General features: G+C 44.8%; 1 protein-coding gene across 1 annotated transcript in view; it reads left to right on the top strand.

The window, feature by feature from the left end:
• Positions 1-19,983, top strand: part of LOC146816683 (adhesion G protein-coupled receptor F1-like) — a 512,362-nt gene that overhangs the window by 273,221 nt on the left and 219,158 nt on the right. Inside the window, exon 11 of the mRNA XM_085610576.1 lies at positions 11,887-12,063. Within this exon, the coding sequence (XP_085466702.1) occupies positions 11,887-12,063 (177 nt within the window). The remainder of the gene's footprint in view (positions 1-11,886; positions 12,064-19,983) is intronic.

Below are 19,983 nucleotides of genomic sequence, written 5' to 3'. Positions count from 1 at the left end.
GCAAGCCTACACTCAGCAGTGGCTCCTCCGCTAAGGCGGAGGAGTGTTGTCCCACTGCTTTTCAGCAGTGAAAAATGAAAAATAAAATTAAAATAACATAGGTTAGTATCATTTTATTTTTCCTCGCTTACTTCCTGTAGTTTAGCCAAGGGTGGAGTGGGCCCGTCCATTCTGACACGTCATAGCTGCAAGACGGAGGAGGAGTGATGGCATTGCTTCAAGTACGCATGACAGTTTGGCCGACCGTCTAAGGCACACTTCGATTCTCCACCCGAGCTGTGCTGCACAGCCGGGTGGAGAGCAAGCACTGGGTTATAGTCCCTTACTGAACGCCTAACTAGGGCACTCACACCATTTACAGCACTGCTTTCATGCTGTGTACTACCAGCATGAGACCAGCATCTTGATTGGCACAGGGGAGAATGTTGCAAATTTATTTCCCCATGCTGCTCCCAGTGCTGCCCCCTTGGCTGCCCCCCACATTAATGCCCCAGCAGCCTCCACTGCCTACAATTGCTCTGTTGTCTCCGAGTACGTATAATCCCCTGAGAAACAAACAAGAAAAAGGGTTGGAGAGGGTAGGGATAGTGCTGGTTGGCTCCTCACCTTGACATGTTGGTGGTAATGCTTTCCATTTTGGGGCCACCCACGACATATTTGGTGCTAATTTCTGGTCTTTTGACCCCATTCAAAGCAAAACAGTGCACACTGAAGGCAAAATGTTGGCCCTGACAGATTGATGGTTATTTTGGTAGAGTGTTCTTCACAGTGCTACCTTGGCCATACCTCAGGTATTATCTCAATAGTGATAATACATACCTTATTGGCCGCAGTCATGGCATGAGATGGTGATACATGAGCAGACTTTGTCAATGCATGATTGTAGTAAATGTGTATGAAAACTGGTGTTTATGCAGGGAACTTGTATACACTGAAAATGATAGGCTTTGGTTTGCGTGAATCAGGTTTATTGTTTCAACATCAAAAGGGAGGGCTTGATGGAAAAATGTATGCATTTTCACAAATCGACAAGGTGATGCATATTCAAATACATAACTAGAGCAGATACTTGAGTGATAATCATTACGGTTGTCTGAAACCCTTATCTCTAGGGTTATTGTTTCTATATCCCAAGTATCTGTAAAGTCTGTCTAGCTCTGCTAATGTTAATAAAGATTGAGATTGTGAGAGCTATGTTTTTTTTTTTAAACCCTGCCCCATTCAAAGGAGATTTTCAGTTATAGCATATGATGGAGAATCTACTTAGAAGGGATAGGATGGAAAAAGATAGGTAATGAAATGCAGAACTGTAGATTAATGCTATGGTGAAAGATAAGTAATATACAATTAATTTTGTGAACTACACGATTCACGTGTAGCGTTTTTTAGACATTCTTGGGGGGAAATTGTGCTGACAATTATACTACATTCTGACCATTTGCTTAACATTATCTTGGGACTATTAATAGTAATGGGGTGACCCAGTATTCCTCAGAACCTGGGAATTCTAGTGGTATGCAACAACAATTGGTTCCTTGGGGAAATGTATTTCTTTTACAACAACCATTACTTAGTACACAAATATTTACTGTAGGTCTAATGACTCAATTACACTTTGATATGGACCATAAATTACATGACACTGACAACCAAAATCAAGAATATTATGGTATAATAAATGCTCATATATCATAGAGTATTGGACAGGATAATAAATCACAATAACTTATATAATAGCACAGGGCTGTTTATGGGCATATACAATGAAAAAACAGGGACGGAAGACATATACAAAAAAATGAAAAAACATTCAAATCATGGACTTAGAACATGCATATATTACAGTGATACACAAATTATTCGTTTTTGGGGTATCCCATGTGAACAGATGTCTGTCCAAGTCAGAGTCCTATCAATAATTCCACGAGGGACACGCTTGGCAATTTTGTGGGAATACCAAAGAAAATCGTTGACGTTTCAACCCTATTATGTGTGCGAATCCTAATCATCACATTGGTTCTTCATCAGGAATGAGCCAGAATAAGAGCCTGTAATGACAACAAGTGGTAGCTTCAATATTTCTTATCAGAATCGCAATATTTCTTATCAGATTCGCACCTTCAATGCGGTGGCGAATGATTCACTGAAGCCACTGAGGAAAAAATCTACCCAGGAGTATTCAGCGAGCTTTTTCAGACATCCTGTTAGGATTCTCAGTAAGGGAGAGAATTAATCTAACCTCCTACAATGCTGAAGCTGTCAACGGAAACCTGGTTTCAAAGTGTGATTGAGTCATTAGACCTACAGTAAATATTTGGGTACTAAGTAATGGTAGTTGTAAAATAAATACATTTCCCCATGGAACCAATTGTAAAATTATCTTGGGGGCAGGTGCCTCTGCAACACCTCTGGGAGGAGCACGATTAGTTTGCACACCATGAGATTTCTATAATTTTTGAATACTCGAGCTCAATAGTAAAAGCAGAATTTTATCTGTAGTTAAAGAGAAGCTTTTGATAAGCATACTTTTGCTTCCTGGATCCCCTAAGGCACAATATAAATTCCTCACCTTGAACGTGAGGGTAGTTAAATGGCAGAGGATACATTCCTACGTATAATGCAGAAGGGTATATATTGCTCTACCTACAGGAGACTTATTTGGGGGAGGAGGACCATAAAACTCAATACAAGATGGAAGGCCAGGTAAAATCACAAAATTCTCCTTTTACCGTGGAGGGGTGCTTATATGAGTTAGGCATAATTGTAGTGATGCAGAGTCAGTATTACAGTACGTTGAAAAGAATGGTTGAGGTAGTTCTATTTCTCATAAGCAAATTCAAAAACAGAAATGTAATTTCCGTAGGTAACACCAGCATTAAATGTGATTGTCAATCAAAGCATTAATGGGTCGCAATGTATTAGTTCCAAAACATTGGTAGTACATAAAATCTATACTGGTGAATTGTTTTCTGTTGTTTTGTAATGCTTATGAGAAATCTAACTACCTCGACCATTCTTTTCAACGTACTGTAATACTGGCTCAGGCCGGGTAGTTTTTTCTTGGGGTCCATCCCGTAAAAACGTATCACTATATGAGTTAGGCGGTAGCTTTTTTTCTTCTGCATCACTACAATTATAGATGAAGAAGGATGATATGACATGAAACATAAGATTAGATTAGATTAGATTAAATTAGATTAGATTAGATTAGATGGGGACACCTTTATCCAACTCTGCGTTTATGCGGCAAACACCTTTATGGCAACTACACTGACCAACCTTATGCTTACATTGACCCATGACCTGTTACCCCCTTTGATATGAAGGGCCAATTTTAATTGTGTTACTTACAGGCATAGAACTAGATGAGTCCTACCCTTCACTCCGATTGCCATCTGTAGTCAGAATGCAAAAGACACACAATTGATGGGCGGAATGCAGAACAAATCAAAACATTCACCCCCAGTCAAGTGTTCTGGGTTAAATCCATTGTTCTTTTGCTCACCATGCCAGCCCAGTTTAGACCTGGATATATGCAAATCAGTCTTGACCCTGTGCCTCATAGGAACAGTCCAGCCTGAACTGCCAAGCCAGGTCCTGCCTGGACCGGAAACAAGCATCCTAGGACCGGTTTCGGTGTTTCACCCCTCTTCAGCCAGGATAGCTTGATTCCAGTGACACAGTGAGCCCAGGACTCACGTCTGGCCATACCTGGCACACTTAGGGCGAAAAAGCAAAAGACACACAATTGATGGACGGAATGCAGAACAAATCAAAACATTTGCCCCCAGTCAAGAGATCTGGGTTAAATCCATCATTCTTTTGCTCACCATGCCACCCCAGTTTAGACCTGGCCATATGCAAATCAGTCTTGACCCTGTGCCTCATGGGAACAGTCCAGCCTGAACTGCCAAGCCAGGTGCTCCCTGGACCGGAAACAAGCATCCTGGAATCAAGCTATATTGGCTGAAGAGGGGTGAAACCCCAAAACAGGTCCAAGGATGCTTGTTTCCGGTTCAGAAAAGTTCGGTCTGGACTGTTCCCATGGGGCACAGGATCAAGACTGATTTGCATATGGCTGGGTCCAAACTGGGGTGGCGGGCAAAAGAAAGATGGATTTAACCCAGATCTTTTGACTGGGAGAGAATGTTTGCATTGTCATCATTCCGTCCATCATTTGTTTGTTGTAACACTTTTCGCCCTAAGTGGGATGGGTATGCCCAGACGTGGGTGCCTTGCTCACTGTGCCACTGGATTCAAGCTAACCTGGCTGAAGAAGGGTGACATACCCTGAAACCGGTCCCGGGATGCTTGTTTCCGGTCCACGGAGGACCTGGCCTGGCAGTTCGGTCTGGACCGTACCCATGGGGCACAGGGTCAAGACTGATTTGCATATGGCTGGGTCCAAACTGGGGTGGTGTGGCAGTTCGGTCTGGACCGTACCCATGGGGCACAGAGTCAAGACTGATTTGCCTATGGCTGGGTCCAAACTGGGGTGGCGTGGTGGGCAAAAGAACAATGGATTTAACCCAGATCTTTTGACTGGGGAAGAATGTTTGCATTGTCAGCATTCCGTCCATCATTTGTTTGTTGTAACATCTGTAGCCAGAATGGCGGGCAAGAGCTACACAAAACCTAAATAGATATCCCCCCCAGTGTTTAGTGATATAGTCTGGGATGCTGCAACAAACTATTTAGAAAGGCTGAATCAAGTGGTGTTGTTGGTGTTGGTTGGGAGGCTTTCAATGGTGTGTCTATAGGAATATGTCTTACAAAAGTGTGCGGGTCAGGGACGTCACTGGTAACAGAGGTAATGGCTCTGGAAATTACTTCAATTAGAGAAAGGTGCAGAACCATTCCTTAATGAATACATTCACTGATTATAGGGGAAAATATACTGGTCTCTCAGATAATCTGATGTGGAGGTGTTGTAATTCCAAGATCCATGCCCTGTGTATTGCTCCAGGTGCCGGGGAATCCCTTTGCTATTTTTTCCACAAGAGTGCAGGAGACTATGAGGAAGTGGAGAACAGGTACACAAACATGTGGAGACTGAGATCCCGCAGTAGCACACACAACCTCAGCACCTGCTTGCCAAGCTGTAGCCAGTATTGTGGAAGAGAGGAGGGCATATTTATCATCGGGTTGTGTCCAATACCCACCAGGAGCGCTAGATTGCTTTAATGCACGGTAAGTTTTAAAGCTTGCTTGCCTTTTTTTAATTCACTCATTTGCATATTTCTTGCAGCCGATTGTTTTATCCTGCGCTGAATGGTTTTAAAAAGCTCTTTATCTTAAAATTGCTCATTTGCACATACCTGTCAGCCCGAGCGCTTTGCCCTGCTCAATTTGATTGACCGGAGATGCTGCCTGATGCTGACCGGCATTGCTGCTGGGTCTGGGGGTGGTAGAGCGGCAGTCATTGGGGAGGTTAACGGGCCAATTGTTGCCTCGGGGAGCATAAAAACGCACGCTGATGCGACCGCGCAGCAGACACGCGCAGCGGGCACACCGCTGGTGCGCCAAAGGCACGCCTAAGGCAAGCCCGTCTGCGCCCGTCCGCGCTCAGTCCAGGCTCCGGGCCATGACCCCTGGACCTTCGATGTCAGATCGCCGGATGTATTCCAGTGACACCCTTAGGAGACTGGACCCAGAAGGGGGTAAGGCACGCTGTCCCAGATTCTTGCCTTGTGTTAATCCAGAAGCTCTGGCGGAACTCTGTATTAACTGCCATCGTCCACTCCCTCACATCCTGGTGCTTTCTTGCAACCTTCCCTCCAATCAAAAAGAGGGGTTAGGGAAGAAGGGAACTGTTCCTGAGTTTAAATGCCTACTTTTGAATGCCAGATCACTGGTTAGACACAGTGCGGAATGCTCTTTGTTGATAGAGGAACATAACATCAAGATGGCATTCATAACAGAGTCCTGGACGGATAACGCCTCAGGACCAGATATTGTTAAAGCCTCTCCCCCAGACTTTCTCTGCCATACATTGGACAGACCTCTAAGGAGGGGGGAGGGTTGGCTGTCATCTATCATAAAATCCTAGAGCCCTAATTTGTGACTGCCTCTAACAGCCTGTAAAGCACTGTCAGTGAGTGTGTGATTCTCCCCTCAAGACACTTTTAAAGCCATGCTTATTTACCATACCCCCGGCCCTAAAGGGGGATTTCTTGATTCTATTGGGACTCTGTTGGAGGAGGGGTTATGTGCCAAAGCCTTTACAATATTGTGGACTTTTACTTTTATCTTGAGGATTCCACTGATCTAGATACCTCAAGACTCACGCAAATTATGATGGGAGGGGATCTCGAACAGCAGGTAGAAGGCCTGACACATGCGGCCGAGCATACCCTGGATGGAATTTTTACGAATTCCACCAGTCTTTCCGTGTTGGAGGTCCTGCCTCTTCCCTGGACAGATCATGCAGCCATCATTTTCTCTATCTCTCAGACCCCACTTATGCCATCCAATCCAAAGCCCAGGGAGAAGATAGCCATTCAGTCCTGGAAAAATATTGATAGTCACAACCTAGAGAAGGCCCTAAAAGATACGTTCGCAAGTCTCCCCAGTAATGTAGAGGAGGCCTACGTGAATTGGATTGAGGCCGCCTGTAGAAAACTGGCCCCAGTCAAATGGTGTACCCCTAGGTGAGGACTCCCCTCAGCTCTCTGGTTCACCCACAACTTGCAGGAGCATAAAACAGACTGTAAGAGGTTGGAGCGGGTCTGGAGGAAAGGATATAGCACGGCTAATAAGGAAACATACAAAGCAAGCCTCACAATTTATAAAAAACTACTCCAGGAAGCTAAAAAAGCATATTTTGCTGAACAGTTCACTGAAGCCAAAACCTCTGCGAGGGAGCTCTTCAGAACAGTGACTAATCTTATGACCCCCTCCAAACGTATTACTCACAGTAGCCAAGCTCTCTGTGACGCACTAGCCTCCTTTTTTCTGAATAAAGTTGAAATCATCTTCTCCTCTTTCAGTAATCTACAGGGAGAGGTCAGGGAACTGGCAGTCAGGATAAAACCTGAGGCAGTCAATAATGTACCCACGTTAGAGAGTTTTACTCCATTGGAGATCAACTTGCTGATGGGATGTCATTCTGGATCCCCTCTGGACCCCTGTCCGGCAGCAGTAATTAAAAACTCCCCTGAGGTTATTGCCAACACCCTTTGTTAAATCTCATACTGGAGGCAGGTCAGTATCCAACAGCATGGAAAAGAGCCTCAATTCTGCCACTGATTAAAAAACCTAATCTGGAACCTAGTGATCCGAATAGCTACAGACCCATCTCCCGACTCCCATTACCAGCGAAAATAATGGAGAAGGCTATTAATGTGCAACTTAGTTCATTTTTCAAGAACAACAACACGTTGGATCCCTCTCAGTATGGATTCCGTGCGGGACATAGCACAGAGCTAGCACTGATTAAAGCCACAGAGGACGTTCGTGAGGCGGTGGATCAGGGAGGCTCAGCCATCTTGATCATGCTAGATCTGTCGGCAGCCTTCGATACGGTCCATCACGATGTGTTGATGGGCCGATTATCGAAGGCGGGGGTCCAGGGCAAGGCCTGGAACCTATTGAAATCATTCTTGGCTGACAGATTACAAACGGTGGATCTGGGAAGAGACAGGTCAGAACCTTTCTCCCTTCCCTGTGGGGTGCCACAGGGGTTGTCCCTCAGTCCAACGCTTTTTAACGTATATGTGAGCCCGCTGGCTGCCCTCATAAGATCTTTTGGGCTGCTATTAACATCTTATGCAAACGATACACAAATCGTGCTGTCCCTTCAGCGGGGCAAAGAAGCTGAAACTGCCCCTAGATGTCACGACTGCTTGAAAGCAGTAACTGGCTGGATGGCTGTGAACTGCCTGAAGTTGAATGCAGTTAAAACAGAGGTGATTATGTGTGGGAATAACCCCAATCACTGGTTACCAGCCTGGTGGCCCAATGAAATGGGCAACCCCCCACCTCCCTCGCCAAAAGTCGAGAACCTGAGGGTGATTGTGGACAACACACTGACGTTTGGGGACCAGGTCAGCGGGGTGGTTTCAACAAGCTTCTTCCTCCTTAGGATTCTGAGGAAAATAAAATTCTTCCTAACAGAGGAAAGTTTCAGATCAGTTGTCACAGCCCTCATTCTGTCCCGTCTGGATTATTGTAACAGCCTGTATTTGAATATTCAAAAGAAACATCTCAACAGACTACAGATGGTGCAGAATGTGGCAGCTAGGCTGCTAACGGGCACACCAAGTTAATTTCGGTTAGAAATGGCCTGCGACACCTTCATTGGCTCCTGATAAAACAACGGGCCCAATTTAAAGCACTATGTATGTTTTTTAAGTCCCTGATTGGCAGTGGTCCGGAATATCTAAAAAAAATGCCTTCAATGGTATGTCCCTGGGAGAATGCTGCGCTCAATGGAAGCAAAGCGAGTGATCGTTCCAAGAGCAAAGAAGGCTAATTGGGGTGGTAGGAGTTTTATCCTAGGTGCCACCAGTGCCTGGAACAACCTCCCGATGCATTTTAGGATTTCCACGGATCTCCTTTCTTTTAGGAAGGGGTTGAAAACGTGGTTGTTCTCAGTTTAAGATCAGGGGCAGAGGGATACCAGTTAGACAGTGCTCAGCGCCAGGACACCCTTGGGTATAAGCGCACTTTAGAAGCCTAAATAACATAACATAACATTGTGCTGCATCGTTGTACATCTTTAGATCATTCCGGTGATGGTATCCCTCCATTATTCAAGTGGCCCTTTTCCCTGTAGAATATTTTGGACATATCCTGCTAGTCATTCCAAGAATTGCTTTTGAAAATCAATAAATAAAGATGCAACAAAAAAAAAGATAATCTGAGGTGTCTGGACTTTAGGGAACCTACATTAAAAGGGCAAGAAGAAGGGTACTACTATGGGACCACAAAAAAGGATTGAGCTAATGCTGAGGAGTCCTCTTCATCCTGATATTGTACTATGTCTTAGTGTACTGCACACATTGATTTTCTGTGGAGCTTTGCCATTTTGTGGTGCTTTTTGCCTCCAATCCTTACCAAACACATCTCTGGTACTCTTCTGAAGTTTTGTAAGGATTTTACATCATTTAGTCAAGTACAATTTTTCTAAGTTTTCAAAATGTATACATTTTATTGTTTTGTGTTCTTGACTTCAATGTTGTTTGGCACTGCTTGAACAATCAAATATTTCTCTGGAAATTGCCTGCTGTTCAGCAGAGATTCTCTGTAATTTCTGTTGTGCCTTTAGTTCGTAGAGTCATTCCTTCCCAAACATTATCCCACTTTCTGAGAATGGTGATTACCGTTGAGTATTGTGTTCAGTTCTTACCACTCAGTTTTAACATTTAAGAATGAAAGAATCCTTTACCAGATATGTAGTCAAATATTTGTATGCCAAAATTATTTTTGCTAAGTTTTTATGGGGTCAGTTTTGATTTTCTGAACCTTTTATTTTTTAGCAAATTGTTTTTTATGGATCATGGAGGTCCATTTGTCTGATCAGCTAGCCTTACGGTTACAGCCTTGCAGTTGTAGAAATGACAGTAGTGTGCGAGAAAAGGTCCAAGATGAACCAGAAAACCAAGAAGTTGAAATTTTAGAAAGCCCAGAAGGCTTGGGCATAGGTCCTCCATGCACATATCGCCACCAAGGACATTACGAGTTATGAAGAAGTAGAGCAAGAAGTGCCAGTGCAAAAGGAAACAGTGGAAGACCTTTACATGTACCGTCAAAGTTGGGTGCAATGCATCCTCTCATAGCTTGTCCTCATCCTAGCTGGCAGCTCGCAAGCTGGAGCTGAAGGATGCATGGATCTGCTGGCGTTGGACTGTAAGCCAAACACCATTGAGAGCACAAAAAATGTTAGAATTACTTGCCTGATTGAAGACAGGTTTTCGGATGAAATATTGTTTTCAGTGGTTTTGAAAGAGATGTTTGCCATCCACTATCCTACCTAGGTGTGGCATTGAACTGATTTACTACTTCTGATGGGAAGAAATGTTGGATGGAAAGTTTAGTTCTTCTAGCTTGTAGATCATAAACCTGAAGCCTATGACTGTAAGTATTGGTAAGCAAAGGAAGTTGAAAACATTACCTATAGAGGGCCCCATGATTACTAGGTTAAGGAGGAATGTTGGTATGGCTGGACGCTTCCTTAGAGTAAGCGAAAAATTACTTCTCAGAGGGCTTTAGTAGTAATGCTATGGGGTTTCATAAATGAACAGCTGGTATAATATTTACAAGGAGATAAGAGCAAAAACCTGAAACCACGGAGAGCTGTTGATTGCCCAAGATGCTGACAGATTCCTTTAGTGTGCTGTGCTATATTCCTGGGGATTGCACCTATGCAGTATGTATGTATGTATTATGTGGTATTTGTATAGAACTGACTTAACCAAAAGCAGTGCAGCGCAGTGAAGTCTCAAAGACAAAGATAACGTTACATTATGAGGTAGGGTTCAGTAAATATTTTGTGGCACTATATTACCCATGTATTTAAAGATTTAGTGCAAAGGATTGGATAATAAATGTTAGTAACAATGCCAGATTTATGCCGCTTGGATATTGTTTGGTTTTTACCACCCTTTCGCTCTACTAAAGACGTTTCACTCTATTGTGTGATATGATGAGGATTTCCTGTGTTTATCTATCTCCGTGGGGACACAAATTAATAGTGACTCCACTCATTCCTACTATGACACAGCTCTAAATAGCTTAGGAGCCCACGAATAATGTGTGTAGGGGGATGGGCGATTGGCAAACCTGAAATGTCAATGTCAATGTCAATGTCAAAGATTTTTGTATAGCGCACAAATCACCAAAGGTCGCAGGGCGCTAGCAACCAAGACAAAGAAACCGGGCAGTAACGTGATATTAATGTGCCTAAGCTTTTTGAGAAAAGAGCCAGGTTTTCAGCTTTCTACGAAAAAGTGGATGGTCGGTTATGGAAAGTAAATCCAATGGAAGTCTATTCCATAGCATGGGAGCCTGGTATGAAAAAGAGCGACCTCCATTACGGGCGGTCCGGACACGGGGTTGGACAAGTAGAGGTCTAGAGCTAGCAATCAATAGCACTCATACCTACCCACAGAATACAATATACAGGATTTAGTAATGGTCGAATGAGGACAATGTTTGATGAGTTGTATCTCGCAATTAAGAGATTTGGGGGCATATTATCAAGGACGGCGTTAAAATTATCGCCGGTTTAGCGGAAGAAAACTGCTGCTAAAGCGGCGATAATGGGCTTGATAATATGCCCTGGAGAATTCCAATAGAAGCCCATGTTCACACCAGAACATGGACTTCTATTGGAATTCTCAAGAGCATATTATCAAGCCCATTATCACCGCTTTACAGGCGATAATTTTTAACGCCATCCTTGATAATATGCCCCATGGAGAGTAAACTGTAAAATAACGTGATGTATGTATGTATTTTCATTTATAGAGCGCACTGTAACTCTACGGGCATCCTGGTATAAAATGTTTGCACAGTTTTTCGCTGCAATTACCACCCCATCTTGCTGGTGCTAATCACTGACTGATTTTGTCTCCATTTATTAAATTTTTTCTCATCTCGGATGAGGTAAAACCTCACAAAGGAAGCAATTGTATTGCAAAAGCATAAATCTGAAAAATCTATCAAAAGGGGTTGTAATGGTGTTATCACATCTTTTCCCTTATTTTTGAGTCTTTTCAGATTAGTTTATCAAACTGACATGCTGTCTAATAAATATTTTACTGTATTGTTAAAAGGTGTAATATTTTACTGCGGATAAAAGAAAATGAAGGAAAGAAAATGCAATTTACGTATGCTAACACATTCTAATTAGAGTACATGACGTGTACCTGTTTTAAATTGCAGGCCAATAATGCAAGTTTAATCCAAGAACACTTGCCACATGTAATGCAGCAGCTTTCAGAATTGGTTGTCAACCGCAGTGTCCCAACAACACCTGGAAACCTGAGGACCATAGTGCAGATTTTAGGGGACATTTCTAACGTCGCATCTGAAGCCAACGTTACTGCTTCCGCTTTCCAGGTACGCAAGCCCAGGTGTTTAATAATGAGCTATTTCATGGTGTGTATGGGATGCAGTGATGCCTATAAGAGCAAAGACAAAACACCTGTATTCAACAAATATTGGAAGTTAATGCATTTTTAAGAGGTCTGGCCAAGGAGTTGCTTGGAGCCAGAAGAACCAAGGGGCATATCTACAAGGCGGCGATAGAAAATTATCGCCGCTTTTGCGGCCGTTTTCGGCCGAAAAGCGGCGATAATTTTATCGCTATATCAGCAAGGTCACGCTATCGTGTGAAACCTTGCCGTAGCGCCTAAATTCCTAACGCCCATCTTTGCATCTCTAATGAGATGCAAAGTGGGCGTTCTTCCCCAGGATAACGGGGGAAATGTTGCTAAGCGACATTAATCCTATTATCAAGCCTCACGCAAATCAGCATAGCGACAAGAAAAGTAGCGATAACCTCTGTTATCGCTACTTTCCTTACGCCTGCTTTGAAACTGACTTAGCCATGATAGCCTATGGAAGGTGGATATCATGGCTAAGTATGTGAGGCCCTATCAGCAAGCTATTGCCAAACTTCGTGGGATTATCGCTGGGTTTCCAGTGATAATCTCACGTTTGACAGTTAGCGCTAGGATTTTTATCGCTTTTGAGATAAGCGTTGCTAATAGCACGCTACCTCAGCGATAAAAATCCACGCTAGCCGGCGAAAATTATCCTAGCGCTAAGTGCGCTTAGCGATAATTATTGCTGGTTGTTGCTGATATGCCCCCAAGGCTTTTGCAACATCAATCCAGTGCTGTGCAAACTGAGCAGCCTAGCCATCTCAGAAAAAACTGTTGAAGTGTTGATGAAGATACGCTTTGGTTTTGGAATAGTAGAAAGGGTACCTTTTATTCTGCCCATCAAACTATAGTATCAAGAGTCCAGAAGCAGATGAAATCTTTAAAAGTAAGGATGCCAGTAAAGAGGAGTAAAAGGAGGCTGAAGGAATGTATAGCCGAGCGTGATCTTGCTTTCAGAATGAATGACGAAGACAAGACAGTCCAAAAAATATTAAGAACCTTTATATGACCGGAATCAGTTAGTCATCACCACAAAGTGGGCACTTGAATTACTTGAAAAAGCAGAGTAAGTCGTCTGAATCAAAAAGGCATCGCATATATAAAAAATGTTCCATGTAGGGCATCACAGTGCAGTATAAATGGAGCCAGTGCGACTTTTATCAATGTTGAAGGATTATCACACAGAAGTTAGAGGTGAAACACAAATTGGCGGATATAACCACTTCACCACAGAACCTGTAGAGAAGGTGGAGTGGAACGGGGTTATCATCGTGCCACTTTAGACCCCTGCCGAGGGAAGAAAAGACATTGCCCAAGCATGAGGGGGTTTAAAAAACATGTTGGTAGCAAATAACGAGAGGCAGCAATGGTACATATCAGGATTCGTTATGAACTTTGTTGTGAGGGTACCTTCTCACTATCTGAAAAATTATTTTCTCCCCAATCAGTACTTGTGCATAGGATATGAGATTTCAGCATGAGTCACAACAAACAAAAGCACAAGGAAAGCATTAATTAAATGGTGCGCAGAAGGAGAAAGAGAATACTTGTGAAAAACATGTACTTCTCACGTTTCCTCAGAGAGTTTGTGGCAGAAATATGGATAAGCTCAAAATGGCTGCCATAACCTTAGGAAGTCAAAAAACGATGAAATAATGAGGAGAAAAAGATAAACTGCACCCTAACAAAATGCCACTGAAAATGAGCATTAAGCGTTGAACGCTATGCTAAATTTGGAGGCATCATTGAGAAAAAGCAATTGCGCCGCGTTTGAAGCAAAGTAAACGCTCTTGGCGGTAATCGCTAAACAAAATAGCGGCCGCGATATCGCGAATCCGCCTCCGAGCGTTCACCTTGAAATTGTGTCGTGCAGTTCCAGGAAACTGTGAAAAGGCTCACAGCATCTTCACGAGCCTTTCATACACAGGCTCCGCCGAGTTTCTTCGCGCTGAAAGTCCTCAAAGCGCGTCTCTGCTGGCTTGGAGCTGGAGCCTCACTGAAGGGCCGCCATGCCCGTCGGCGCCAAGCCACGCCCCCCAGCCATCTACTTTTGAAACGTGGAATATGCATATCTTGAGTTGCAAATGTCTTTGCGACTTACAATGATAACACCGTGACTCCTTGGAGGTTGCAGGGTAGGGGGGGGAAGGAGCATCACATCTTGCAATGAACCCTGTGAATAGTTAACAATGTCCGATGCCAGTTAGGAGCTTTTCAGAGTAGATGTCCAAGAAGAAGTATTTCACTGTGAACATATTGGGTGTGAGCATTCGAGGGATGAGGACAGAGAGCAGCCCCATGAACTGCTTCCTGCTCCCTATGTCCTTAAACAATGTGTCAATTGCAGAAGCGGCTGTTACAGGACGGGCGTGGTGAGCCGGAAGGGAGGAGAGGTGAATAAGAAAATAACTTACCTCCACACCACCATCTCTCGCCCGTAGTCTCTCCTCTGGGAAGCAGGAAGCAGACAGGCTCCCCAAAGGCAATCACAACACTGCAATCACAACACTGCTGTACCCAGCACGACAGCCACGTTGTGATTGGTCTGAGCGCCATTGTTCGGTGGTCAGACATGGACTGAGAGCCATGCATGTTCTTCACCCAGACTGTGAAATACAGCCAGGTGGAGAACATGCCAAGTGCGCATGACTGTTTGGTCGGCCCAGGACGCCCAGCCAAACCGTCATGCACACTTAAGTGCACATAATTCCGCCTTCCCTTGCTGGCTGTGACACAAGCTAGGCCTGCCCCGCCCGTATCAAGTTTTAACACCGAAGAATAAAATGATAATAGCAAGGTGCTATTGTCATTTTATTTTTCCTTTTTTGCACTGCTGAAAAGCAGTGAGGTGACGCTCTGCCTTATGGGAGGAGCTGCAGCTGGCCAATTATTTAGGGTATTGTTGACCTTGTCCCTTTAAGGAACAAAGGTTGCAGTATAATTGTGAATGTAAATGCAGAGATGGGGCCTGCTGTAACTTGCAGACAGACATCAAGGATTAGTGATGGGAATTTGCCTCAAAAATATTTAGGAATCAGGATATGCCTGGTTGATTGTGGACATTCTCTGTCTGCTGTGCACAGGGCAAAGAATGTGTTAATTAAGTGGCATTTCAGAACACCAGTAACAAAACTATCATCCAACAAAAAATGGAGTGTCCAAAATAAAATTTACAAAATTATTGTTTCACTGGGGTGATATTTTTGTAAATGAGATTTAGGATACTTTGGGGCAGATTTACAATAACTGGTGCATCCCTGCATATCAGCAGGGATGCACCAGTTATCTTGCGTCATGGTAGACACCTCTTGCGCCACCATGGATGCGCCGCTTTTACAACGCAGCGCACCATGGCACAAGAATAGACAGATGCGTGACGCATCTGAGTGTCGTAAAGGTGACGTAGTGCTGACGTTGTGTCGCAAGCGCGACGCAACTTTGGCGTAGATTTCACTCAGCCACTGCCGGAACACCCCCCCCCCCCCCCCCCAAGCCGGAACGCCCACATGAAACCTGATGCAGGTTTCATGTGGCGCAGGGCTTTACAACGTGACACATCTCCCTAGATGCGTCACGTTTTAAATACCCTGCAGCATGGCGCTGGCTTTGCGCCGCCGCTGCGTCACAAAAGTGACGCAACGGCGGTGCAGAAGTGGCGTACGGGGCTTGTAAATCTGCCCTATATTTTTGTCAGACAATATTTAGGCCACGTTATTCTGGTAACATAAACACCCATTGCAGATGTGGTGCAACACAGTGGGGCGATAAAACCCAAACAATCATGCATCTGGTTCTTGGTTTAGTCTAGAGGACATTATTTAGACTCCTTTCAAGTGTAGGTTTTTTTTTTTGATAACCAATTTTATTGCCTTTTGATTGCAACCAAGAACACAGCACCATGTAGAAGTACACTTGGAGAACAAGACCGGGATACAAGCCCATCACAATGATGCCTTGGTTTATCGCCCTCCGGGCCCGTGTATGAATTTCTCTAATACGCTACTTGAGATCCTTGCTCCATATATCAGCAATGATAGACACTTCCTATTGGTTGGAGATTTTAATATACATAGTGAACAGAAAGACTGCAAGGAGGCACAGTTTATTCTAAACGACCTATCCTTACTTGGGTTAACCCAGCTAAATTCAGGGCCAACGCACAACGCAGGACACACCTTAGATCTGATATTAGCCAACTTTCCCACAGTTACTTGCTTACCCCCCACCCAAGTCAGCTGGACTGACCATTTTATTATTGAAATTTATACCTCTCATTCCAAGCATACTCCTTACAGACAGACTTCCCTTTCTAGTAAACGACGCCAATGTCACAAAGTCAATCAAGAAGTCTTTAAAGAGAACTTCATAGAGCCCTCTATTACCATATCAGAGAACATCGAAAGTGCTCTAGGGAAGTTTGAAAAAGCAACTGGGTTGGCTATAGATAACATAGCCCCTTTAAAAACCTTTAAACCCCGTCCTGCAAATAAACAAGAAATTTGGTTCTCTGATGACCTCAGAGTTTTAAAACAAGCAGCAAGGAAGCTGGAGAAAAAATGGAGAACCTCCCACTTAGTGAAGGACAGGAGTCACTACTGGGAAGCACTATCTACTTATCATAAAGCTATTCGTAATGCGAGAAAAACTTACATTGCATCCCAGATTACTGCTGCAGGGAATTCTCCCAGGGTTTTGTATCAGGTACTCCAATCATTCGTTAAACCTGTAGCCTGTGAAAGCTCTGAGCTGGTGTCTCAACAGCTCTGTGATAGTATATCTTCGTTCTTTTCTAACAAAATAGATACTATCTACGAGAAAATAGTTGCCTCTAATAATGTCTTGACTACTGACACAGCTCTTATTTTTAAAGATTTGGAACATAATCATAATACACATACTTTGGACATCTTTCCTCCCATTACCCCCAAGGATTTATTAGCACTGACTTCGCAGATTAAGAGTGGCAGCCCGGATGATAAAATTCCAGCCAGATTAATGCCTATTTTACTAGAAACATTATGCCCTATGATTGAACAACTTGTCAATCTATCTCTTAATATGGGCTCCGTCCCCAGAGAATGGAAACGTGCGTTAGTAAGGCCTATTAGGAAAAACACTGCTACCCCATGGACTGAACTGGCGAACTTTAGGCCCATCTCACTGCTACCTTTTCTGGGAAAGTTGACGGAAAAATATGTTAACAGACTCCTATCTAGTTTTATCGAAACTGCTGGTGGCCTGGACTACTCTCAATCTGGGTTCAGGCCAAAACACAGCACTGAGTCCACCCTTTTGTCTGTTATGGATGATTTACATATGTTTCAGGACAAAGGCCACTCTGTGATCTTAGTGTTATTAGATCTGTCGGCAGCGTTCAACACCGTGTCACACAACATCCTTATTAACCGGTTGTCGAACGTAGGAATTAAGGACAAAGCCCTTGCTTGGCTGAGGAGCTTCCTTTCCGATCGTACACAGACTGTCACCATGGGTACATACCGTTCTACGGAGGTAGATATCACGAAAGAGGTGCCACAAGGCTCCTGTTTGAGCCCAACACTCTTTAACATCTACGTGGCACCCCTGGCAAGAGTGATGCGCAAATTTGGTTTCATCCCCGTGTCATATGCTGATGACACGCAGCTCCTCTTGCCATTTAAAACCCTTACCACGGAATTAAGGAGTTCCTTCTCTGCAGGCATGAAGGCTGTAGCACAATGGATGTCCACCAACTACCTACAGTGTAACGTCAGTAAAACTGAAGTTATGCTGTTCGAAGAAGCTAATATACTGTGGACTCCTGATTGGTGGCCACCTGATCTTAGCATAGTACCAGAGCCCAAACAGGTCGTTAAAAACCTGGGGATTCGCCTTGATCAGGATTTGTCACTAAAACAACATACCAACAACGTTGCAGGCATATGCTTCCACACCATCAGCCTATTACGCAAGGTCTTCCCCTTGCTGCCGGACTATTTCAGAAACATTTTAGTGCAAGCCCTTATCCTGAGTCGGATCGACTATTGTAATGGCCTGCTGCTCTCTGCCAATGAGGGAGTGTTGACTAGACTCCAGGTTATACAGAATGCGGCAGCTCGCCTGGTCCTTAATGCCCCTCCTAGAACAGCATCTAAAGCCTCTACTGGATAAACTACATTGGCTCCCAATCCGTCAAAGGATAAAATTCAAAATATGCTGTCTGATTCAGAAGAGCATAAATGGACAAGGTCCCTCTTACCTGGAAAAGAAACTTATTCCCTACACTCCTTCCAGATTGCTCAGATCCAGTAGTGGACATCTGCTGGTAGTACCACGTGCCAAGAAAGCTAGGCACGGGAGCAAAGCTCTATCTGTGGTGGGACCTACATTGTGTAATAGTCTCCCTTTGACTCTTCGACTATGCTCTGAACATCTGACATTTAGGAAACAACTCAAAACTCTGCTGTTTAAAAATAAGATTTAGTTCAGCTCTCTCTCGTTCTGCTGGAGGGAAGGACCAACTGGCCCAAAAGCGTAGAGATACTCCTGTTGGAGTCGATTCTAGTGCTATACAAACTCACAAATAAATAAATACAGAGAATTTGATGCACCAACAGCTAATATCAATAAGTCCACTTCCAGCTAGAGATCATAGCAGTCCAAGTCAGTCTTCTATGATGTCGACCCACTTGCCCCAGATACGGCGAAACTTCCTAGGACAGCCCCTAGCCACATAAAGAGGCCGTTCCTGTGCGGCACACCAGTCTACTCCCCTGCGCCAGCACGCCAATGTAGGTGCGGTAGTCTTCATCCAATGAGCTGCAACGTCCCTCTTAGCTACTGCTAGCGCTGTACTTAGGAAGAGCTTCTCGGCCCAGGTGCCGTCCAGCCCCTCCGTGATACCCAGGAGAACATGAGTGGGGTCAATGGGAACCTCCCAGCCCAAGACCTCCGAGAGCTCTCCCGCTACTGACTCCCAGTACCCCTGTATCGCAGGACAAAGCCACACCATGTGATAGAAATCAGCCTGGGAGTGGGAACAGCGGGGGCAGAGGTCATCAGGTTGCAGTCCCGTGCGGTGGAGACGCAGCGGTGTGAGATAGGCAGCATGCAAGAAGTATACCTGGACTAGCCGCAGCCTCGCCGAGACCGCGATGAGTTTAGGGGCCATAAAGGCATCCCTCCAGTCAGCGTCATCCAGAGTCCCCAGCCACCCCTCCCATTTGTCCCGGAGCTGGGGGAGAGAGTTGGGAGCGTTGTTAGTGAGTGAGGGGTAGATACGGGATATCCCTCCCCGACCCAGGTTGCCCGTCATGACTTAAGCCTCAAGGGTCTATACTCAGGGAGCACAGTGCCTTCGGAGAGATAGGAGCGGAGGGCATGGCGCAGCTGCAAGTATCGGAAGAACTGCGACGAATGGAGGGAGTGTCTGGCTTGCAAATCCTGGAAGGAGCGCAAGTGGGTCCCACTCCAAACATCGCCTAGCAGGGAAATCCCGATAAGGTCCCAGGGCCGAAACCCGGAAAGAGAGGCAACGTCCCGAAGCCAGGTGCCGCACCACAGGGGAGTATGTCGGGTCAGCCTACCCGACCAGCGGGTATGGCGCAAGGAGACCCGCCAGGCCAAGAGCACTCCACGCGTGACATCAGGGAGAGCTTGGGGGGCGGCGTCCCCGTATAGCATCCCCTGGATAGGTGCAAGGCCAAGGGTCTGCAATTCCAGGCGGTACGCTGGTTCAGACCATCTGCCGTTGAATCAAACATGCGCCACCAGAAGCCGGGTTGCCAAGTAATAGAGGGAGAAGTTCGTCATCCCAAGACCACCGTCGAAGGGCGGGACGTGGCATTGGGCCAGGGCCAGTCTGGGCCTCCGACCCCCCCATAGGAACTTAGTA

This window comes from Triturus cristatus, chromosome 6 (assembly GCF_964204655.1).
Source record: "Triturus cristatus chromosome 6, aTriCri1.1, whole genome shotgun sequence".
In the NCBI taxonomy this organism is placed as follows: domain Eukaryota; kingdom Metazoa; phylum Chordata; class Amphibia; order Caudata; family Salamandridae; genus Triturus; species Triturus cristatus.
This window is presented reverse-complemented; position numbering and strand designations above follow the sequence as displayed.